Source organism: Carettochelys insculpta, chromosome 14, assembly GCF_033958435.1.
Source record: "Carettochelys insculpta isolate YL-2023 chromosome 14, ASM3395843v1, whole genome shotgun sequence".
Classification (NCBI taxonomy): domain Eukaryota; kingdom Metazoa; phylum Chordata; order Testudines; family Carettochelyidae; genus Carettochelys; species Carettochelys insculpta.
This window is the reverse complement of record NC_134150.1, coordinates 45,516,732-45,541,156: the sequence shown is the minus strand read 5'-3', so window position 1 is coordinate 45,541,156 and position 24,425 is coordinate 45,516,732. Positions and strand designations below refer to the sequence as shown.

The 24,425-nt window shown below is 47.9% G+C and overlaps 2 protein-coding genes across 16 annotated transcripts in view; one reads left to right on the top strand and one right to left on the bottom strand.

Moving 5' to 3' along the window:
* Window positions 1-11,032, bottom strand: part of AP1G1 (adaptor related protein complex 1 subunit gamma 1) — a 126,601-nt gene extending 115,569 nt beyond the window's left edge. The window contains exon 1 of one of the 2 annotated variants that reach the window (XM_075009218.1): window positions 10,903-11,032. The gene's annotated coding sequence lies outside the window, so the exon portion shown is untranslated. The remainder of the gene's footprint in view (window positions 1-10,902) is intronic. The other variant, XM_075009217.1, reaches the window with a different exon arrangement.
* A 181-nt stretch (window positions 11,033-11,213) lies between these two features.
* ATXN1L (ataxin 1 like) overlaps window positions 11,214-24,425 on the top strand; it is a 64,615-nt gene continuing 51,403 nt past the window's right edge. For 7 of the 14 annotated variants that reach the window (XR_012647549.1, XR_012647551.1, XR_012647550.1 and 4 more), the window contains exons 1-3: window positions 11,214-11,590; window positions 12,102-12,145; window positions 12,768-12,888. Coding sequence is in view for 2 of the 14 variants with exons in the window: in XM_075009231.1 (XP_074865332.1) it covers window positions 12,807-12,888 (82 nt within the window). In the remaining 12 variants the exon portion in view is untranslated. Of the gene's footprint in view, window positions 11,591-12,101; window positions 12,146-12,767; window positions 12,889-16,678; window positions 18,526-24,425 lie in introns of those variants that run through there. The other 7 variants (XM_075009224.1, XM_075009221.1, XR_012647553.1 and 4 more) reach the window with 6 other exon arrangements.

The window sequence follows — 24,425 nt, the reverse complement described above, 5'->3', positions numbered from 1 at the left end:
TTTTTTGACATCAAAATGTCCAAACCAGTAGACCCAGGCTGTGGAACATGCTGTCATTAGTGTTTTTTTGCATTATAGATAGTCCCTAAATTACCTTGGATGGACACACAATGTTTAGCTTATGAGATGTTAACTAGCTCATCATATGAAGCAGGATGGCTGCAGACTAAGAAAGTACATTAGAACTGGCAAAGACAAAGAAAGGTAGTTTTGTTTTTTTTAACTGGGTATCCCTGGAGAGACAAATACTGACCATTTTCACATACCAAGTGATACATTACACATCAGTTACTTGTCATCGCTGGAAGACTTTATTCACCTAGGTACATTTCTGCAGATTAGTTTATAGATACAACACTAAGGCAAAGAGGAAAAGTATCCAGAGAAGGTAAAACTGAATTGGCTGTTCTTTTCAAAATCCTCTTTGGAAGAAATATACCCAAGATTCTCCCTGGCCTTCCGCCATTACACTTGAGTCAGATAAAGACGAGTCAAGTTTAACTATTTCCAGTTTGTGTGCTTCTCTGGAATTCCCAGCACTAGAGCCCTGCATGGATGCAAATATTTACCAACACAAGGAAAGACAAGCTTGACTGGATTGCTTTTGTATGGTGCTTAGGTGATGGTGGACCTTGGCCAAGCACAGCAGAAGACATTTTCTAAAAGACAGAGAAACAATACATAGGAAATGACAGAGGCAGCACGAAGAGCAACAGCGCACACAAATAAATCAGAGGCTGATTCGGTCCCCACTGACATCAGTAGCATAACTCCTCCATTACTCAGCGGTATAGGTTGAAGCCCTTGACGGCTAAAGGGAACGGAACATACAAATAAGGCATAAGCAGCAGCGTCTCACTACATACTACTGAATTTCAGCTGCCTTAGACAGCTGTACCTCCACATGGCTTGAAAAGAGGCTCAAGGACAGTAAATATAGATGTGGTCTCAGACTACAGCAAGGGGTCTGTATTTAGTCTAGTTCTCTCAGTATTTATATAGGGGAAAAAAAAAGAGAAGCAGAGTGTTAGGACTCACAGAAAGTATGAAACAGATGTGGTGCTTGGAAGGGTGAAATTTGGAAAGTAGTAGTGTCAAGAGACCAGAGCATCAGGAAAGAAAACCGGTTTTAAAATGGGATATGGCAATTAAGGGGGCAATACGACTTGGGTTGAAGTCACAAAAGTGACACGGGACAAGACGGTTAAAGATCAGGAAACATTGTTGCAGGCGAGATCTTCAGTAATTTCTGAAAGGGAGGGGAAATCTCTTCTTCAGTAATCACAGACTACTAGAACTGAAAGGAAGCTTGAGAAGTCATCAAGCCCAATCCCCAGCACTCACGGCAAGACCAAGCACCACATAGACCTGATATGAAGAAACTTTTCGGGATGGGGGCCAATGATGCACAGAACAATCCGTCCGGGGACACACAAGTGAGAGGTGCAAAAAAATAACCCACACCACTCACTTGTGTGCCGCCCCCCAACTGAAAAATAAAAAGACACTCCCCTCATGCACCAGACACTACAGATTTTGTGTCCCCTTCCCCCCATCTCAGGGTGAGGCCAAAAATGAGGGATTCAGTGTGGCCTGTGGGGGGCTTAGGAGGGTGGTAGGGTGCAAGAGCAGGCTGGGGGTGAGGCGTCTGGGCAGCAGGGAAGGGTGCAGAAGCAGGTAAGGGTCTGGGTGGAAAGGGGTGCAGACGCTGCAGGACCAGGCTGGGGTTGGGGATCTGGGCAATGGGGGCACTTACCTGGTGCACCTCACCAGAAGCACAGTTGGCTCAGTCTTCCACCATTCCCAGGGACTCTCCCCCACCCCCACTGCTCTCATTGGCCACAATTACAGCCAATCACAGTGGCTGGATGAAGCCTCCAGGCAGTGCTTCTTGGTGCTGCTGTTTGCCCGTCTGTAGACGGCGGAAGGGGAGAAGCAGCACCACATGAGCAAGTCTTACTTGGATCGCCAAAGATGAGCAGAATGTATTTGTACTGTAAAGGTAAGTCGCCACTGCTATTAGACACCAGTGACTTTTTCACCGCAGTGCAGGCTTCTGGGCTCAGATTGAACCAGGCTCTGCATAGTGGGAGAGCCTCAGAATTCAGGCTGCTTAGTCCTGGAAATCTACATTTCAAACAGTGCTTGCCACGAGAGTCGAAGTATGGATTCTACGACCCACATGTCTGGATGCATGCAGTCTGCGCAACAGGGGTGCACTCACCTCTGAGCACCCCAGGACACACATGGCTCTGCACCCCCTTCCCCATGCTCCCAGGCACTGCCCTTCACTGCTTCGACTGGCTGGAATTCCAGCCAATCAGAGCAGCAGTAGGAAACCTCTGGGCAGTTTGCCTGGGGCCACTGTTGCTCCTCCCAGCTAGGAGAAGAGCAGCAACTAGAGCCTGGAGCCACTTCCTGCCCCCTCCCTCTCACCGCCCAGCCCGTCCAGAGCACAGCTTGCCTGATCTGGCCCATGGGGCTCTGCATGTTCCTCCCCGCCACAGTAGGGAGCCCCAGGTCTCAGGGTCTGGATCGGGCCAAGCCACAGTCCGGATCCATACTGTGGATTCCCCAATCCTGTACTGCAAGAGCAACCTTAAACCAAAGGCCACTTTCTAAAGCAATACAGAAATGTGCAATTTTCCCAACCAGTAAGAGCTGAAAATCCACTCAGACTAAGTGACAGAGAGGAAGCTGTGCTAGTCTATACACTATCAAAACAAAAAGCAGTCAAGTAGCACTTTAAAGACTAGCAAAATAGTTTATTAGGTGAGCTTTCGTGGGACAGACCCACTTCTTCAGACCACAGCCAGACCAGAACAGACTCAATATTTTGGTTCTTTGTGTCTTAAATACTGAGCCTGCTCTGGTCTGGCTATGGTCTGAAGAAGTGGGTCTGTCCCACAAAAGCTCACCTAATAAACTATTTTGCTAGTCTTTAAAGTGCTACTTGACTGCTTTTTGTTTTCACTCAGACTAAGTTTTCCTAAATGAGAAAGCATGCTACCAACTGTCACAGAATTTAAAACATTCATTTAAAAAAGTTTTGAGCGCTTTTGTTTAACATCTTCCAAACTGAAACAGAATGTAAACATGTTAAATACTTGTTTATAAGTCTGTAGGCTAACAAATCCAATCCCTCTAATGCCGCTCCTAACTTTGTCTCATCGGTTTTCCATTACCGCTATACAAAACCCTGTAAGCAACAACGAAGCTGACAAGAATCATACATATTTTCTTTGCTGCATGGCAAATCTATGAGCAGTAGCAAGGGAAAGTTATGACAATCATTGGGGAAGATGACAGCAAAAACGTAGAGACTGCTAGGAAAGGGATAGAATAGAACCATAGAATACTAGGACTGGAAGGGACCTTGAGAGGTCATCAAGTCCAGCCCCCTGCAACAGCATCACACTGTTGACTCATATTTAGCTTGTGGTCCACTATAACCCCTAGATCCCTTTCTGCCATACTCCTTCCTAGACAGTCACATCCCATTCTGTATGTGTGAAACTGATTGTTCCTTCCTAAGAGGAGCACTTTGCATTTGTCTTTATTAAGCTTCATCCTGTTTACCTCAGACCATTTCTCCAATTTGTCCAGATCATTTTGAATTTTGACCCTATCCTCCAAAGCAGCTGCAACCCCTCCCATCTTGGTATCATTTGCAAACTTAAGCATACCTTCTATGCCAATATTTAAATTGTTGATGAAGAAATTGAACAGACCCCTGTGGAACCCCCCTTGTTATACCTTTCCAGCAGGATTAACAACCATTACTAACTACTCTCTGAGTACGGTTATCCAGCCAGTTTTGCACTCACCTTACGGTAGCCCCATCTAAGTTGTATTTGCCTAGTTTATTGACAAGAATATCATGCAAGACCGTATCACATGCCTTACTAAAGTCTAGGTATACCACACCCACAAGGCTCATTATCCTATCAAAGAAAGCTATCAGATTGGTTTGACATGATTTGTTCTTTACAAATCCATGCTGGCTGTTTCCTATCACCTTACCACCTTCTAAGTGTTTGCAGATGATTTCCTTAATTACCTGCTCCATTATCTTTCCTGGCACAGAAGTTAAACTGACTGGCCTGTAGTTTCCTGGGTTATTCTTATTCCCCTTTTTTTAGATGGGCACTATATTTGCCCTTTTCAAGTCTTCTGGAATCTCTCCCGTCTCCCATGATTTTCCAAAGATGATAGAGGAGGTATCCGAGCCTTTAGCTATCAGCTCCTTGAGTATTCTAGGATGCATTTCATCAGGCCCTGGTGACTTGCAAATATCAGACTTTTCTAAGTGTTTTTTAACTTGTTCATTTTATCTTCTAAACCTACCCCTTTTCCACCAGCATTCACTATGTTAGGCATTTCTTCTTCAGACTTCTCAGTGAAGATGGAAACAAAACTCATTAACCATCTCTGCCATTTCCAGGGTTCCTGTTTTCTCCCTCCTCACTGAACAGTGGGCCTACCCTGTCCTTGGTCTTCCTCTTGCTTCTAATGTATTTATAAGAAGTCTTCTTGTTTTCCTTTATGCGTGTAGCTAATTTGAGCTCATTTTGTGCCTCTGCCTTTCTAATCTTGCTCCTGCATTCCTGTGGTGTTTGCCTGTATTCATCCTTTGTAATTTGTCCTAGTTTCCATTTAGTATTATTCCTTTTTTATTTTGAGATCATGCAAGATCTCCTGGTTAAGCCAATGCAGCCTTTTGACATATTTTCTTATCTTTCCTACGCAGAATAGCTTGCTTTTGGGCTCTTAATAATGTCCCTGTCAAAAACTGCCAACCCTCCTCATTTGTTTTTCCCCTCAGTCTTGCTTCCCATGGGACCTTACCTACCAGCTGATTTTACCAAAATTTGCCTTCCTGAAATCCACTGTTTCTATTTTGCTCTTCTCCCTTCTACCCTTCCTCAAAATTCTGAACACTATGATTTCATGATCACTATCACCCAAGCTGCATTCCACTTTCAAATTCTCAATCAATTCCTTCCTATTTGTTAAAATCAAATCTAGAACAGCTTCACCCCTGGTAGCTTTTTCTACCTTCTGAAATAAAAAGTTGCCTCCAATGCCATGCAAGAACTAATTGGCTAGTCTGTGCCCCGCTGTGTTAGTTTCCCAACATATATCTGGATAGATGAAGTCCCCCCATCACCTCCAATTCCTGGGCCCTTGATGATTTTAATAGTTGTTTAAAAAAAGCCTCATCCACCTCTTCCACCTGGGTAGGTGGCCTGTAGTAGAATCCTAAGAGGACATCAACTGTGTTTTTTACCTCTTTTAGCCTAACCCAGAGACTCTCAACACATCTGTTTCCTATGTCCATCTCCACCTCAGTCCAAGAGTGTACATTTTTAATATATAAGGCAACACTTCCTCCCTTTTTTCTCTGGCTATCCTTCCTGAGCAAGCTGTACCCTTCCATACCAACATTCTAATGATGCGTATTATTCCACCAAGTTTCTGTAATGCCAATGATGTCATAGTTGCATATTTATGTATTAGCACTTCCAGTTCTTCCTGCTTAGCAGAGACCCTATCCCTAATGGGAATAGGAGACTGCTGGGAGCAGAAGAACGTGAGAAAGAAAATGCTCATTCTCCCTATTTTCCTAGGTTGATATCTGAAGCATATCATAAGCCTACTACTAGCAGGAAACTAGAGTCCCTAAACATCCAAGAATCACATCCTTATAGTAATTTAACTAACTCCTCTTTTCCCAGCACATGGGAGACATGAAGGGGGATTTGTGTTCTATATCGGCCGATAAGAGCAGGTTCTTCAATCTGATTTGAGCTCTCTTGGCTAAACAAGATCTTCAGTGTCTGATAAAGTTTTTATAGTAACAGAGAGATTGCCGTGTTTGTCTGTATTCTATCAAATCAAAAAAAGCAATCATGTAGCACTTTAAAGACTAACGAATTAATTTATTAGGTGATGAGCTTTTGTGGGACACCCACCAAAGCTCATCACCTAACAAATCATTTTGTAGCACTTTAAAGACTAACATGACCACTTTTTGTTTTGATAAAGATTTTGTGATCCATAGATGATGGAATGGATCAGCAGAGAGTCTGGAGGAGGAAAAGGAGGAAAAAAATGGCAACTGAGTGGGACAGAAAATCTAAAGTGAAAAGTGGAATGTATACACTGTAAAAGGAGAGAGAGAAAGGGATGAAATGGGAGGGAAACGGGGGAGGAAACAGACTGAAAATTGAAAAATATAAACTATAATGTAGTAATAAAAAGAAAAAATGGAATCAATCCAGGAAAAACACAAGACAGCAAGTTATTGTTTACAAGTGTGCTAAATAGAAGACTGACTTAACTTTCAGTGAAAATGCACTACAGAATTGCTTGGGGTTGAGAAAACCAAGGCAGCAGAGATATTTGTAAGTCAGAATGGGAAGTATAGATTTTAAGCTCTGGTCTGAGCACACTATCTCTTGTAAGATATTGCTCATACCTCCACAGCTGTTTACCAAGCATGTCACACAGCAAGTGCAATAATAAATCACAATTGAGTATTTATAAGTAACATGTTCACGGTGACAATTCTGATATTGAGAAGACTTTCAAACATTAATCCACACCAAAAAATCAGAACCTTAGTAACAACACACTGTGTAGTTTGAGAAAGAAATCAGCAAACTCCTGAAGGGACTCAAAGGAACTCAAAATGTTTGGGAGTAAGGGCACTTCGAAGTTGCACAGGTAAACAGCTTGCCAGGGCTTCAAAGTTAGCAACTTCCAAGTCTGCGTGGCAGGAATTAGGCTAAGGAGGTGCTGCATATGCAGGGCAGCACCTCGTTGCTATTCCCTGCTCGGGCTCATTCACGTGTCCTCTTCCGTAGTGTAGACAAGCCCAAACAGCCTCAGGATTCATCACTAGAAACCAATCCATCACCAGATAAGTTCTGCACCTTCAGCATGCTGTAAATAGCTCTACGCAGAGCCTGTGGCTTTTCTCTCTGCAAAGAGCTAAACAGACATAACTGTGGGGCTATGTACAAACACTAAACAAAAATCTGTGAACAAGACACCTCAGTGCAGCTGCCAAGTTCTGCACTCAGCCTAGAAAATAGAGGAGAGAGCGTGCAGTCACCCCTCATGGACAGGAATTACCCCCATACAGCCTTCAAAAGAAAATATATTTCATGGGTTCTTCCTCAAGAACTGGCACAATCCCTAGTAAACAGCTCTAAAATTTCCTGTTTAAAAGTTGTCAGTATGAGAGCCTTTCTACTCCCCACTGAAGCAGAGTTGGGTGGGCTTTCTTTTCTGCACAGAAAGGGCAGGACCAGAGCAACAGTACCCACTCTCTTCACCCTTATCATGGATGAGGGAGAGAAATCAAGAGAAAGGGGGCAGTCAGGCTGGATGGTTTATAGAAGGCTGGGTGAAGCTGGTAGGGTGTGGAGGGAGAGTCAGTGCTGAGCGGACAGAGAGTGCTGATGGACATGCTCATGTTGGGCCAGCAAGAAGGCTGTCAGAGAGAAAGAGTGGGATCAGAAGCGCTGCAAAGTTGTGTGGTAAGTGGGTTTTGTTGGAACTGGGGGAAGTCTCTGTGGAAAGGGCATCCACTGAAGTGGTAGGGGAAGGGTATCACAGAGGCAGCAGAGCTAAAGTGAGGAGTGGAAGACATGACCATGGGCAGGGTTCTCAGGCAGTGCAAGTGGGTTCATAGGGCCAGGGCATGAAGCTTGCAAAGAAGCAATACAAGAGAAGAGTGGGTTATACTAGGCCAATAAAGCACAGGAGAGAAGCAAAAGGTGGTAAGTGTCCAAAAAAAGGGGGGTGGCATTGACCAGAAAGAAAAAGGAACAAGGGGTGCATGCTAGAGTGGAGATTAAGTTGAGGGACAGGATACAGACAAGATGCTTGGAGGTGATTTATGCTGACCCTGTGTGAGAGAGTACATAGAGCAAAGATTTTCATGGACCAGGTGTCAGAGGTGGAGTTATGCTAGCTCCGTGGAAAAGGGCATGTGTGGCTGAGGAGAATACAGAACAGAAGGGCTGGTTGCAGCAGGGCAGGGGATATGGGAGTGGGATTATGCTTGCCAGTAGGGGAGGGAATACAGAATAATGGGGTTCGGATGGGCTGGCTGGGCATGGAAAGGAGGGGGAAGATGGGTGGATTGGATACAACAGCGGTGAGGAACTTCTGGCCCACAGCCAGCAAGTCTCCACACCATGGGCTGGAAGCCCTGAGCCCCCTAATCACCCTCCCATGAGGCTGGGGCCACAGGCACTGGCTCACCACACTGGGAAGCTAGGTTGCCAGGCTGGTCAGCTGTCTCCAGAGTCCCTTGGCACAGGGACTGATGATCAGGGTAGGTCCAAATCCATATGTACCTACTCCCACAGTGGCCACTGGCTAAGAACTCAGCCCTGAGCCTGCTCCTGCAATGTAAACCATTCACCCCCGTTCAGAGCCCTCTCCCACACAGTGAAGCCCTCATTTCTGGTCCCATCAGAGGGCCTAGGGAAAGCCTCTGTGCCACAACCCTCTGTAAGGCTGTGTCTGGTCCACAACTGATTGATTATGTGGATCAGTGGCCCTGATAGAAAAAAGGTTCCTCAGCCCAGGACAAAGGATTGAGCAGATTACTATGGCCTGGAGGAACACAGAAATGGAAGATCAAGAGGGGTTATGCTGGTGGGGAGAGGGAAGAGGGGGAGGAGTGAGAATGTTAGCTGGGAGCTGAGGAAGCATGGGGATGAGGGAAGAAGGGGAGGCTGAGGCTGAACAAGGAAGGGGAAGGATTACACTGCTCATTTGTACAAGAAAGAGAGTAGTTCTTAATGGTTCTCAATCCTGCTGGAAAACTATAACAAGTGGGGTTCCGCAGGGGTGTGTTTTAGGACCAGTTCTGTTCAATATCTTCGTCAACAATTTAGATATTGGCATAGAAAGCATGCTTATTATGTTTGCAGATACCACCAACCTGGGAGGGGTTGCAACTACTTTGGAGGATAGGGTCACAATTCAAAATGATCTGGATAAATTGGAGAAATGATCTGAGATAAAAAGGATGAAGTTTAATAAGGACAAATGCAAAGTGCTCCACTTGGGAAGGAACAATCAGTTTCACACATACAGAATGGGGAGAGACTATCTAGGAATGACTACAGCAGAAAGGGATCTAGGGGTTATAGTGGACCACAAGCTAAATATGAGTCAACAGCGTGATGCTGTTGCAAAAAAAGCAAACATGATTCTGGGATGCGTTAACAGGTGTGTTGTGAACAAGACACGAGAAGTCATTCTTCCGCTCTACTCTGCACTGGTTAGGCCTCAGCTGAAGTATTGTGTCTGGTTCTGGGCACCGCAGTTCAAGAAAGATGTGGAGAAATTAGAGAGGGTCCAGAAAAGAGTGACAAGATGATGAAAGGTCTAGAGAATGTGACCTATGAAGAAAGGCTGAAAGAATTACGCTTGTTTTGTTTGGAAAAGAGAAGATTGAGGGATGGCATGATAGCGGTTTTCAGGTATCTAAAAGGGAGTTATGAGGAGGAGGGAGAAAACTTGTTCTTTTTGGCTTCTGAGGATAAAACAAGAAGCAATGGGCTTAAACTGAAGCAAGGGAGGTTTAGGTTGGACATTAGTGAAAAGTTCCTGTCAGGGTGGTCAAACACTGTAATAAATTGCCAAGGGAAGTTGTGGAATCTCCATTACCAGAGATATTTAAGAACAGGTTAGATAGATGTCTATCAAGGATGGTTTAGATAGTACTTGGTCCTGCCATTGGGGCAGGGGGCTGGACTCGATGGCCTCTCGAGGTCCCTTCCAGTCCCAGTATTCTATGATTCTATGAAGAGCTGAGACTATCATGTTGGATGGGGGAGACGACAGGCTGGCCAGGAAAACTGGAAGTGCAGGGTGGGGGGGTTAGGCGGGGTAAGCACAGACAAGCTCAGAGCAAGAGAGGATAAACTAGCTAGGAGCAATCTGGGGAAACAGGGAATTTAGGTCACATGGAGAGGGAGCCACTGTAAGGAGGGCTAGGCCTGCTGGAGAGGCAGAGGGACGTGGGGACAGGAGAGCACAAGGCTGGCCAAGGCAGAAGGCAATCAGGTGTGCTAGATCAGCCAGGAAGAAGGAGTTTGACCGAAGGGGAACAAGGGGTCTTGGGGAACTAAGCCAGTTGGGCGAGGCTAGTGGACGAGCTAGGCCAGCTGCAAGGCAGAAGACCCAGGGGAGGCTAGGGTGGCTAAGAGGAGAGCAGAGAAAGGGAGGGGATCTAGGCCAATGGAGGGAACCCAGGGGATGGAGGAGGAAACGCGGAAGCAGGGAGAGCTAGGCCGGTCGATGGGCAGAGATAGGGCCGGGACGGATTTAGGCCAACAGAGGGAACTCGGGAGAGCGCTAGGTCGGCCGGCGGCGGGGGAACTCGGGAGAAGGAGGAGAACAGCTAGGCCGGCCAGGGCCGGGTGGGGGGAGCAGGGATGGGAAGCAGCTAGGCCGGCCGTGGTTTGGGAGCCGTGACGGGACGGACCCAGGCTGGGGGGAGAGGGACGGGAAGGAGCTAGGACGAGACTAGGCCAGTGGGAAGGGGGCCCGAAGGAGAGCTAGGTCAGCTGGCGGGGAGGGAGGGAACTAGGCCGGCGGGGGGGGGGGGGGGGGGACCCGAGGGAGAGCTGGGCCGGCAGGCGGGAGCTGGGCCGGCGGGGGGGGGGGACCCGAGGGAGAGCTGGGCCGGCAGGCGGGAGCTGGGCCGGCGGGGGGGGGGGGGGGGCGACCGGGCGGTTGCCCTGGCCTTGCGGACGGGGACCGGGGCAGCCAGGCCGGCCGGCCGGCGTCACAAGGCACAGGGAACCAGGCGCCCGGCGGGGAGCGGTAGCGGAGGGGACATTGACCCCAGGGTCCCCGCCCCCCACTCACCGGGCCGGGTCCCTGCAGCGGAGGAAGCGGCGGTAGTAGGAGCCAGGCATCCAAAATGGCGGCCCAGCGGCCTCAGCACCGATACCGCAGGCGTAGGGATCCGCAGGATGGACACTTGCCCCTCTCCGTTTCCAGGCAGCACGTCGTCAGAAACGGCGCTCCGCCGACACCGCAGCTCTAGCTGAGCCGGCTTCCGAGCAGCGGGCCTTTCCAGAGCATGGGTAGCGGCGGGCGTTGGGAACTACTTTTCTAGGCGGAAGCATCTGTGAAGTCAGGTAAAGCAGAGACGAAAAGTGCCGCGGCAGGCACTGATGACGTCAGACGCCTGGCCGGAGAGCGCGCTAAGTGTTGCCGGGAGCAGCGGCCGGCCGGCCCCGCGCCGCGAAGGAAGGTTCCGCCCTCACCCGCGGGAGGAAAGCGCTGGGCCACGTGTCCCGCCTGAGCGGGGTCATCTGACACCGGCGCCCGTGGCTCACTCGCCCGTCAGAGACGCTCTGCGCAAGCGCTGTGGGCTCGCCAAGCTGAGAAGCGCCCGCCCCGCCCCGCCCCTGGCCCTGGCGCGCGCGGAGCGAACGGTGCTGGGCGCTGGCAGGGAGGCGGCGCGCGGCGGCCCGGGTCTGCGTGGGGCACGTACCCGGTCCATGCCGCACGCGGGCGGGCGGGCTGGGGAGCGGGAGGGTTCCGGCAGGTGAGTGCGGACTCTCAGGTGGGGATCGGGGCGGGGCGGGGCAGGCGGGGGCTCCAGGAGAGTGCTGGGGTTGCAGTGCAAGGTGTTTACCTGGGACAGCTCTCTTTTGGGTGGGGGACAAGTGACTTCGCGCTGCCCCACCCTCGCATGCAGGTACCATCCCTAGTAACTCCTATAGGACGTGATTCTCCGCTGAGCGGAGGTACAGGGCTGGAGCCTTCAGCAAAACAGTCCAGGGACAGAGTGCCAGTGCAGCTCCAGCCAGGGGTGCAAGAGCTGCATCATACAGAGCTGCCTCTAGCACACACACTACCCATGTCAGGCCAGGGAGGGCTAGCTCAGAACACAGACTTCTTAATCCAGTCCTGCTCCTGGGGCTGGAGGAGCGTGCCTCTCCTCCAGCCCCAGCAGGTCTGGAGCATGGGGCTATCAGGCAGCTGTGTGGCCGCACGCGTTAGGGCAAACCTCAGCACCCCTGGGGTTCACAATTTCCTTGGCTACATGTTTTTAGTGCACTGAAGTCACGCACAACATTGGAAAAACTGCAAGTGAAAGGTATGTTTTCTGTTTTTAAGCTATGTATGGGTTTTCAGAATAAGAAATACTTGAGTTCAAACCTTCCACTATTTCACTAACAAGAATGGTGTGTCCAAAATCTGGGCCTCAGAGTTCACAATGGAAGGATTTGCACTATGCCATCTAGAGTACAGCTGTTCATTGCAAAATTTGTGGAAAGAAATCTGAAATACATTTACTGTGGGGCTTACAATCTAATAACTCAGATGTGAAAAGTAGGTGTATGTACAACATATAAAAATGACTGCAGGGAGAATTGTCTTATGTTGGTTAGTCATGTGTACTGGGCTTTTTTTTTTATTTTGTTCCTTTCTCTATAATTGGGGCTACAGATATGGAAAGAAGAGTCACAGCTGGTCACCTGCTGACTCATTGGCAATTGCCTAGGTTTTGTATGCTTCATGCAGAGATGGTGAAAGTAGAGGGTAGGAGCAGATAGAGAGTAAGAAAGAGATGGGAGAGAGGTTGATAGGAGAAAAAGAGCAAAAGTAGAGGACAGCTGCAATGATGGCATAGGGGAACCCATTGGAGAGCATTTCTAGGTGAGAATAAAAAAAGGAGAAAAATTACATGATTCTAATCTTCTTTTCTGAACCCACAGCCTTTCTCCCTCGCAACACCAGCTTGTTGTGAGACTTTGATGCTGCTGTTTGCAAGAATGTGTCTGGCTCTTCTTCAGTGGACGATTGGTCTCAGTCCTAGCTCTGACACAGACATCCCAGGTAAGGAAAATTTAAGATGGTCAAGTAATCACTGAGTCATATGAAATAATTGCACTTATGAGGTAAATAAGGGGAGGCCTAGGAAGAATCTTCAGATGAGGTACAGGTCTGATGAATGGGCGTCCTTGAGGCACAAGGAAGAATAGTAGAGCCACAATTAAGGTCTGGTCATGTAGCACCAGAGGGCTTCATCCTAGCAGATCTGCCTTGCTGGAAGAAGTGTTACGATGTTTCTGCTTTAAGTTTTGTCTCTTAAAATTTTTGCCTGCTTCATTGAAATCTCTAGGGGGCTAATTTAAAGAGAAAAGGGAAAAGTTCAGTCCTACGCTCTGGAAGTAGGGCTGTGTAACACCTTGGCTGAGAAGGAAATTTCAGAACTGGAGAGCCACTGGAACTGTAACGGGTTGAAACCTTGGTTGAAATAGTTGGCCTTTGGAAAGCTGTTAGGAGCACTGCTCACTGCCCTTGCCAGCCAATAGGAGGTCTGAGAATGGGGGTTGGGGCAGCACATCCTGCTGCCTCCCTCCCCCCAGAAGGAGCATGCAGAGACATGTTTGCCTGGAGTGTTGAACATCATGGGGCCACCAGGGTATACAGGTAGCCTTCCTGTCTGAGTGCCTGGCTGTGCTGTCAGCCAGAAGCTGCCTGTGCTGAGCCTACACCTGACACCCCTTCCCATTGCCCATCCCGTGTCCTCGATCACCCAAACTCCCTCCAAGGCCCTGCCCCCTTCTACATCCCAGCATCTGCTCAGAACCCCTTCCTATATGCAAGTCCCCTCCGAGATCCTGCACCTCTTCCTGCACTCCAGACCCTGTCCATAGCTTCCTTCTGCACTTATACTCCATCCCAGACCGTCCTGCTGTCCCCTTCCTCCCAAGAGGCATGCAGAGACATTTGTCAGCCACCTCTGGCCATGGAGTGTCCAGGAGCGATGTGGCGGGAGCCATGGTAAGCAGGCAGACTGCCTGAATGCCCCATTCTAATCGGACATTTTCCTCTGGCCTTGGCTTGGAGGGTCATGGCAGGCCAGATCCAGTCAAAGGCTGAATTTTGCCCACATCTGGTCTACATGGTGCTTGGTCCTGCCATGAGCACTGGGATGGGACCTGATGACCGCTCGAGGTTGCTTCCATTTTATAATTGGATGCCATGTTATTCTATCAGTTAGTGACATAAAAGAGGTAGACAGGTCTGAGGAATTTGGATTCAACCTTTAGGACATCTTTTGGAATGCCAGGGAACAGATGGATAGCTGGCCACTTGAGCCATGTTGGTTAACCACTCAAGATCCCTCCAGACCCATGGAGCTATTGTTTGGGAGCCCACTATAACCTGTTGTGTTTGTATGCTCTGGGTCTAAACAAAGCGTAGTAAAGTGAAAGCTTTAAGTGTAATTGGCACAGTTGGCTTTCTGTGATTTGTGCCAACCACATAACAGAGATCCTGCATCTCCCTTGGCTATTTTCCTGATACTGCCCTACCAACAGTGTACTTTCTAAGAGCTTTGGATTCAGGGAATCCTCAGTAATGCTCTGAATTTGCACAAACCTGCAGTTCTTTCCTCCAGTGTCTCTGGATTTGTAGTGGAACGTTCTTCAAATGCCCAATGCCCACAGTCCTCTAGCAAGTTCTTCCACCTGTCTCCCTAGACCCATTGGGGCTGCCACACTGTGGTTGGGAAGATGGTTAGTCTTTGACCACATATGAATAAGGCCCTCCCAGATTCATGATCCATTTTGGTCAATTTCAGACATAGTATTGTCTGTAATATGGCTCAGTTCCCTGACTGATTTAGTATGGCAGACAGCTGCAAACTGTCCATATTTCACACATCTATTACATCATGCGTTATTGGGTTGACATGCACCACATCTTGGGAGATGAACTTTTCCCACACCTTTTGGCCTGCGACTTCTCTCTTCTTGCCTCAGAGGCTTTATAGCATGGTTTCCAAAACTGGGGGGGCATGCCCCCCCGGGGGTTTGTGAAGAAATTCCAGAGGAGGGCATGATGCGACCCAGCCCCCCCATCATTCCCCCCACCCCAAGAAAGAGCCCTCCCTTGCTTCTGGTGTTCAGCCCCTGCCGTTCTTACATGGGTGACCCAGCGGAGGCGCTATAAAAAGCAGGCAGCTGGTGAAGACCCACGTGGAGCTAGCTGCCTCCTGCAAGGGTGAATGCGTGTGGGTTGGAGGGGAAGGAAGAGGCGGATGGGGTTGGTTGTGGGGCTGGGTCGGGGGAGGGAGAGGGAAAGGGGTTAAGAGCAGGGGGCTGGCAGTGCCTGGCTTTGGAAGACTAGACGGGCTTGGGCAGGTGGCCTCGGCAGCGTGGGGCTCGGGCGTCTCAAGCGGGTGGCTGGCATGGGCAGCTCTGTCGCTGGCAGAGGGATCAGGCAGCTGGCTAGGTGGGGCTGTACCAGACACCTGCAAGGTGTGGGCTGTGCTGTAAGCTTGGCTGGTATGTAATCAGCCTCTGGGCTGGGACAGGGCCAGCACAGTGTCCGGCACCCTGGCCAGGGCTGCTACTGGTCTCTGCAGGGCCTGGGCCACACTTGGAGCACTGGGGCCATGCCAGCAGCCCAGTCAGGCTGGAGCTGGTGCCTATGTGGCCATGTTCCTGTCCAGCATGGGGTCGGAACCAGCCTTTGCAGCTTGTGGCTGGGCTGGTGTTGGCCCTGCAGGGATCAAGGTCCAGCAGGAGGTCAGGGAGCCCTGGGGCGGAGTGGGGGGGCACTAAGACTCTGACAGTTGGTGCATGGCTCCACTGAGTCACTGGCAGTTTGTTGTGGGGGGTAGGATGCCTGGCTGCAGGGGGCAGCACTTGGCTGGTGGGGGCTCATGTGGTGATCCATGCAAGTGCATTTGGACACCACTGGGTTAGAGGGTGGGCTAGAGGTGCCTGATTCTAGGGGAGGGTGGTAAGAGTGGAAGGCTGGCCGTGCTTGGCTTTGGGGAAGGGGAGAGGGCTGGGGTTACAGCACGGGTCTTTGGGGAGTCTGGCTTTGGGAGAGGTGGATGGGGTTAGAGTGGGACTGGGGGTGCTTGGTTCTGGGAGAGGGCATTGATTTAGAGCTGCAAGTGGGGCTGGGGTGCCAGGGGGTGAAGACTGGGGGTAGTTTGGAGCTTGAGTTCTGGTGTGGCAGGGGCAGGGTTGAAGCTTGAGTTCCATTACCAAAAATGGAGGTAGTGCTGGCTTCCTGCGGCATGGGGAGGGGGTGAGTCCTGCAGCTGCACGCAGAGCCAGCATCTCAGAAGGCACATGCCCTGCTTCCCCTCCCCAAACAGCTGGCGTTTCCTGAAAAGCCGATCTGTTGCCTGAGCAGTTGGAGCTGTTGCGGACCCAGGACTTCCGCTCCCCCTCTCCACCCACGCTCTCCGTGCAGGAAGGCAGCAGGCAGAAGGAAGTCACTGGTGGGCAACAGACCTGGCTTTTCAAGAAATGCACCAACTATATGGGGGAGGGGAATCAGCGCATGCGCTTCCTGAGAACCCGGACCTGGCGCGCGGCTGTGGGACCCCCAGGTACCAGCTGAGCTCTCCCTTCCCCTTGCCCAGACCCCTACAAGTACCCTGCCCCAGCCCCCACCGGCACCCTGACTTATTTTTCTGTGTGTCAGTGTTCTATCATGGGAGTAGGTAGCTGGTTGTGTGTGGTTACTGGTGGTGGCGTGTATATATATGGCAGCATGCACCTGTACTTAATAGTCGTAAGTAAATATTTGTGATAACTTATCAAAGTTATATTAAAGTCAATTAAGTTTATTCTAGTCAGGAAAATTATTTTTCTAGATTTTTTTTGAATATGTTATGGCTACAATTAAGAAAAGGAAGTATAATGAAGACTACATTAAGTATGGCTTCACTGTCATGGAAGAAAATGGGTTCGATCATCCTTAATGCATAGTATGCCACACAGTTATCAGCAATGATGCCTTGAGATCATGTCATCTTGAGCAACACTTGACAAAGAACCACAGCACTTTGGCAGACAAACCAAAAGAGTTCTTTGCTGCTAAACTTCAAAATTTGAAATTGATGAAGCTGGACACTACTGGAGCTTTTCATCAAGCATCAGCCACAGTGGTAGAAGCATCTTATGAATTGTAATTGCTCCTCTCTAAAGCCAAGAAGCGCACATACTCGGAGAAACTCTTGTGAAACCTTGCTTGTTGAAAGCAGCTGACATTGTGCCTGGTGTTGAAAGCAAGAGAAAACTATCGGAAATTTTACATCCCAACAATTCCGTGAAACGTCACATTGATGACCTGGCAGAGGATCTTAAACTTCAGGTTGTGGAGGCAATGTTGGTATCTCCCTTTTTCGCAGTTCAGTGCAACAATACCACGGGTGTAGCACAATGCTGTCAGTTGCTTATCTACATTTGATTCATTTGCAGTGGAACTGTGCAAGAAGAACTGCTTTTTTCAAAGGAATTGACCACCATATCAAAGGCTTCTGGTGTTATGAAAAGACTTTCATGGGGAAAATTGGTTGGTGTATGCACAGACAGTGCTCCAGAGATGCTTGGCTCTCACTCTGGATTTGTGACATTGGTGAAAGAAAAAAAATCTAGCTGTAACCACAACTCACTGTGTCATACACAGACAAGCATTGGCTGCCAAAACCCTACCAGGTGACATAAGTGACTGTTTGAATTTGGCCATCAAAGTTGTCAATTTTGTGAAGAGCAGCTCTTTAAATACGAGGCGTTTGCTGCTCTTTGCACAGCTTTGGGAGCGAATCTTTTGTTTCACACGGAGGTATGAAAGCTTTCCAAAGGCAACGTGCTTTCCAGATTATTTAAGCTGAAAGACGAAGTGGAAATATTCGTCAGGCAACATAAGGAAGAACAGTTGTCATGCATTTATGGACCAAACATTGCAACTTTCAGTGGCATATATATTTGAATCTTTGAACAACTTCAATTTGAAGCTGCAAGGAAACAACGCTGCAAACATTATAGCACACCATGGTGCCATCAAAGCGTTTTACAGAAAAAATTAAAAACAGCTTTGGAAACATCACATGCAAGCTCAAATGCCCTAACTTTTTTCATCTTTTCCAACGTTTTCATCATTTGCTGAAAATGAATGTTTCCAATAACTTTGTAAAGTGGATGTGAAGAACAACATTGTGTTTCATGTGTACTGCCTTGCTGATTAATTCATCTGCTATTTTCCAGACAACTTTTCTGGCAAACCCATTCATAAATTGGTACAAAATCCATTCAGTGTTGATTTTGATACATTGCCAGAAGTACTGAAAGAACAAGCACTTGAAATAAAAATGACTCAGGTGCAAAAGATAATTTTGAAAATTCATGCTTAGAGGAATTCAGGATAAAATATTTCCCAACATACCCGAAAGTTGGAGAAGAAGTGCTACATATTATTTCTCCATTTTCATCAAGGTACTTCTGTAAAAAAGCTTTTCAAATTTAGTCACGTTAAAAATGAAACAAAGAAATTGACTGGATGTTGAAAGTGATTTGCATTGCACACTGTGCCCTTTCAAACCTAGGATTTCCCAGCTTGTGATGAAAATGCAGTAACATCCTTCACATCTTGTTTCTGTGGCTTCTGATGTTAAATTACATATTTATTAAATTTTTGGGCAAAGAAAAGTTATTTGTACTTACTTTTATATCAAGTTTGTGTGTATTTTAAATTATCGGTTGATTTTTTTGTTAAAAGCGGGGTTGGATGATGGTAAAGGAGAGGTGGGTGGGGCTGAGGGTTTATCAAAAATCGAAAGGGGACTGTGATGCCAAAAAGTTTGGGAACCAATGTTTTATAGTGATGACTGCAACACTCAAGTGTCTGTTAACAGTTTCCAAGCTAATTTCCTGATTTTTTTCAAGTTGATCTAGGTTTTGCTGTCTGTTCAGCCTGGACTGCTTCACTCTCTGGATGGCTGTGGCTAGGGTTACATATCTCTTCATTTGTAGCTGCTGTGGAGGGTTTCTTATGTTAAGCTAGTAACCATTCTGTCCCTCATCCTGTGGATCCCTACACCTCCAGTATTATATTGCATTCCACAAATCAGTTTTCAGTCAAGATATGCAGATCTCTTATAAAACATTTGACATTTTCCCCCATTTCCTGAATTCTCTGGTCAAAACATGCAGAGTGTGTTTGCATGCATCAGCCATAGCCAGAACTCTTTCATCATGGGCAGCAGGTATGGTAAGCCAGGGAGTTTGGCAGCAAAGGTTTTACTTTATCATGCCCTATGCCGGTTCCAAGGTGGCTGAGGAAGCAGTGTGGGCTATTCAGCTTCTGGTGCTCCTCAGTAATCTCCCTGCACTCTAGGAAGCTGAGTGCAAATACCGCTGCCACAGCTGCTCCAGCAATTGCACCGGGCACATGAAAGCATCTTTGAAGATACTCTTTACCCCAGAGCAGCTGTGATCCTCAAGAGGAGGCATGGCTGGTGTTAGTCGAGGGCTCCTCTGGGGTGGTGAGATGGAGGATGGGAGTGGGAGGCTGTGGTCAGCCCAGGGTTCCTTCAGCTGAGGGTGGCTTAAGGCTCCAGTCTTGTGTGGGGAGACAAAGGGCTCGGGGCGGAGGGAAGTGAGAAGAAGGGGCAGAGCCAGTAGCTGATCTTCTCAGAGAGGAGCTCCACTCACTAGCCAAGCCTTTCCTAGTCATCTTTGTGACCATCTTCAGGGAAGTCACAGGAGGTAGAGCTATGATCCACCTTCTTCCCAGGGCATTAAAGAAAACCGTGTGTCTCTCCAGTTTGTGCATCTTTGTGACCATCTTCAGGGAAGTCACAGGAGGTAGAGCTATGATCCACCTTCTTCCCAGGGCATTAAAGAAAACCGTGTGTCTCCAGTTTGTGCATCTTTGGTAGCAAAGCGAAAACATGCAAAATACTCTTTCTAGTCTGTCCATTCTGAAGGTTTGCCGCAGCTGCAGGTCTCTGGGGCACTGAAGAGTAGCAAGTTGATAACGTCCTGCAGCTTTTGTCCCTGGAGCCCTGAGGGTGTGGCAGCTGGGCAGCACCGTGGCTGCACTCCCAGCCCTAAGCCTCTCCCCTCTTGCCCTGACTCCCACCTCCCCCTCCCCCTGCTCCTGCCCTGAGGCCCTCAACCCTCCCTTGACTCGTAAATACTCCACCCCTGCCCGGAGTCCCCTCTACTGCCCAGTCCCTGCCCTGACTCCTGTACCACCCACAGCCCAAAAATGATTTTTCTGTAGTTCAGTGGCCTGTGACCCAAAAGAGTTCCCAACCCCTGCTTTACAGCCCAGCCAGTGGCTGTCACCATAGCAACCAGCCCTGCCCACCCTGTGTCCCCAAACTGTGGGACCTTGGCTCTGGATGAAGAGCCACTGCCACATGCTGCCCCAGCCCCATACACTGAATCTAACTCTGCCTTCTAGCCCCAACCTGCCTTGCCTTTGGGTAGCCTCTCCCCCATTCGCCTGTCCTACCCCCTCTTTTTTCCCCCAAAGTGCCCAGCAGTCACATGCCCTGACTGCCCCCCTTGCTGCCACCTTATGACTGTAACTGTATGCTGTTTTGTGGCCCCTTGGCCTCTGCATATGTAACGCTGACCGACCCAGGTTGCCAGCCCCAGGGATAGAACCTGGGTCTGTTGGCGTTACACATATGTGCCAGCCAAGGTGTGGTAGGCCTGCTCTGTTGTTGGCCCAACTTCTGTTGGTGAGACAGGTAAGCTTGATGCTTACCGTGTTCTTGGCCAGGGCAGGGAAAGGACTTCAGCATGGCATAGCTATATACAAGATCAAACAGACTGATTAGATGCCACTTGCCTATGCTAAGCAAAGGCATGGTTCCAGGTGAACTGGCCTTTTACCACCATTGTCATAAAACCTCATCTCTTTGACCCTCAGACACTAATTCCAAGCATGACTACAGCTCTGATGTCCAAAGGCGTCAGCCAATATCCTGTGAAACAAAGGAGAGCTCTGTTTAAGAAACCGCCTCTCAAGACTCAGAGGGGCTGGCTAGGAATTTGATCCTCCAAGGCAAACAGCAGAGCCGATTCTTGCTACCGTTTTGTTATTGTTTGATCAAGCACAGCACAATAAGTCTGAAACACAGACAAAGCAGAGAGATACTGAGGCTGTTCAGCAAGAGCTATGCACTGATTTTTGCCTTTGACTTTTAATTAACCTATGTAGCTGCTGGCAACATGGTACTGGTGAGGCCATGTTTTGTTACCAATTATAGTGAATTGCTTGTAAAAGATGAGGTAACCTAAAGCTTAATTAAGCTTCCCAATCAAAATAAAATGCTTCTAGCAGACTTTTCTACCTAGTCTAGTATCGTCCAATCTTGGATATTTTTAACCCCTCTGCCCATCCCAGAAGCACAAACAATCTTTAGCTATGCACTAAACAGAGAGAGGCCAGTTTGGTAAGCAGTAGGGGAACAATTATGTCATTCAGATATCAATTATGCTTCTGGGAGAAATTTATTGCAGCAATTACCTTAAAACTGGAGTGAAGGCCTGGCAGAAATCACTGAGTTAGACTCTGATGCACACCACAAAATGCTTCACTTTGGTAATCTCAAATAAGCTATCATAAAGTCATCACTATTATCACTATCTGATTAAGGGACCAAGGCTACGTCTACACGTGCCCCAAACTTCGAAATGGCCATGCAAATGGCCATTTTGAAGTTTACTAATGAAGCGCTGAAATGCATATTCAGCGCTTCATTAGCATGCGGGCGGCAGCGGCGCTTTGAAATTGACGCGCCTTGCCACCACGCGGCACATCCAGACGGGGCTCCTTTTCGAAAGGACACCACCTACTTCGAAGTCCCCTTATTCCCATGAGCTCATGGGAATAAGGGGACTTCGAAGTAGGCGGGGCCCTTTCGAAAAGGAGCCTCGTCGGGACGCGCCGCGCGGCGGCAAGGCGCGTCAATTTCGAAACGCCACTGCCGCCCGCATGCTAATGAAGCGCTGAATATGCATTTCAGCGCTTCATTAGTAAACTTCGAAATGGCCATTTGCATGGCCATTTCGAAGTTTGGGGCACATGTAGACACGGCCCAAGAGTGAAAACAATGCTCCGTTCTTTCAGTTTTCCAATGACCCTGGAAGGAAATGAACAACTCTACAGTCTTGTGGTTCATTCCACGTGAGATCTGCAGTTTTCAGTGCCACCTACAGTAAATCAATGCTCTGTCTTTTCAATCAGAGCATAACCTTTGTTTGCTTGCTAACAAAAACAGCATCTTAGGTAAACATCACCACTTTTTGCTAAGGATACAACCACAACTCACATTAGCTTTCTGAAATAAAACCTTTGGAGCTTGATCTTATGAGGGTGATCTGAATATATTCAAGTGTTGCTTAAGCAGTTCCAAGCTGAGAATAGTAGCTTGTCTGATACCTTAGCCTAATCCACCTAAGTATATCAGATACCATGCAGATACCTTAGCCTAATCCACCTAAGTATATACATCATGCAAATCACTACAGTGATGGGTACAGAAGTCAGGAAAGGCAGACCCAAAAACCCACAGCTTAAGGTAGCAGATGAAATGTCTGACGTTCTTATTCCTCTTTTTGTGGTGGGAAGGGGCGAGTTCCCACAGGGATTTGGGGAACATTGCTCCCAGCACCCCTTTTTCACATATGCACTTTAAAGGGAAACTTCTTCACAAATGGAACTGTTGAGAGGTGGATTTAGATGCTGCTCTGGTGGCCTTTGCTTGATGAGCCTCCTCCTCTGAATCCTCTTGGGCTTTCTTCTAGCAAAACATCTGTAGAAAGTGAGACTGCTATGAATATTAGAAATTGGAGCTGAAGGGTCTGGAGGATGGGTAGGGAATGACTGAACAGGGAACTAGGAAAGGGCCTATAGCAGCTGTGATGGGACAAGAATTGTAGATGGTTCTTTTTTATGTGATTGTTACCAAAGCTGAGTTTAATTACAGCATTTCCAAGTGCACCGATACTCAGACAGAGGCTCAGGAACCACAAGTGGCACTTTAATGTGTCTCCATCATGTCTTCGCTAGCACATGCTATTAAAACACGGTGATGTAATTACTAGCCACTCAGGACTCTCTTACTGTATTATTAAGCAATTGTAGACTACTTGGTCAGTTATTTTGCTGTGAGGAAAAAATGATATATGTATATATGAAATACTATTTACATGCACATAGTTGTGTGTGTATACACACATGCATACACAAGTGTGTGTGTACATATGAATAATAAATGAAACAGTAAATTCACAGTACTTTGTCTCTTTTGCGTAATGTTGATTGCTAATGTAGGTCCTGAACCAATGAGGTCTGAGTATGACTGTCCTAGTGGCAATTGTGTAATAAAGGTGAATTGAAGACCACATGTAAAACATTCTTCATATGGTTATATTTTCTACAAAAACAAAAACAAAAAAACTCCTTTGGGGCTTAAACTTTCTATTCTTGGATTCAGGCTGTAGTTGCATTTTTGTTGAGAAAGCTGAGCCAAAATCCTTCAAGTGGCCCTTTAGATGTGGATGAAAATGTGTTCTTCCACTGTGAAAAGACTGACACTTCTGTGCATCAAAACAAAAATGCAGTCGAGTAGCACTTTAAAGACTGACAAAATAATTTATTAGGTGAGCTTTTGTGGGACAGACCCACTTCTTCAGTGGGTCTGTCCCACAAAAGTTCACAAAATAAATTATTTTGTCAGTCTTTAAAGTGCTACTCGACTGCATTTTTGATAGTATATAGACTAGCACGGCTCCCTCTCTGTTACTACTCAACTCTTGTGCATCAGTAAATCAAAATTGGCTGAACTATATCAGACAAAAGCTTTCCAAATGGCTGTTAGTTTATAAGGTGCACAGGACTTCTTGTTGTTCTCGAAGGTACAGACTAACATGGCTACCTCTCTGATATCAGATCCCTGCCCTGTGCCTCCCTAAACACAGAAAGGCATTTTGTAGGGTGGGCTTCAAAGTGGGGATGTTCTTGCACCCACCTCTTTCACCGTGCTCTCTCAACCAACTTTAAAGGAAAGGTGCAGATGCCTTTGAAGCCATCTATAATCAGGCTAATACATAACTTCTGGGCTCGTCCCTGGCTGTCACCTTTTGCCACCTGACTACCAGTCTGTCCTGCTGCCTGCTTGAATATCTGTGGTAAGCAGTGCAGATCTGAGCTCAGTGGAGGAAGCCAGTGAGAGTGTGACCTTTCTCAGTGCTTTTCCTCTCCTCTGACCAATCTCGCAGTTCAGCAAGTAAGTCCCACCTGTCTTCCTCCTGTTCTGAGCCCTGACAGCTCCCTGGAGGCCACACCTGAAAGGAGGGTGCCGAATGAAGGCTCTAGGACACTGCTCTGGTTCCAGAGGCAGATAAGAGAAATGGAGCACAGAAGCTACTTTGGCCCAGGCTTGCCAGGTCCCCCAACAGTCAGCAGAATCTCCCCTTGCTGGTGATGGGTTGCTGTAGTGTTTAGTCATGTGTCGTCTGGTTGCAGGAAAGGTTATAGGTAGGAAGTGTGGAAGAACCTGAGGAGCAGCTGAAGTGGAGCCCGGGACTTTTCTGCATTCT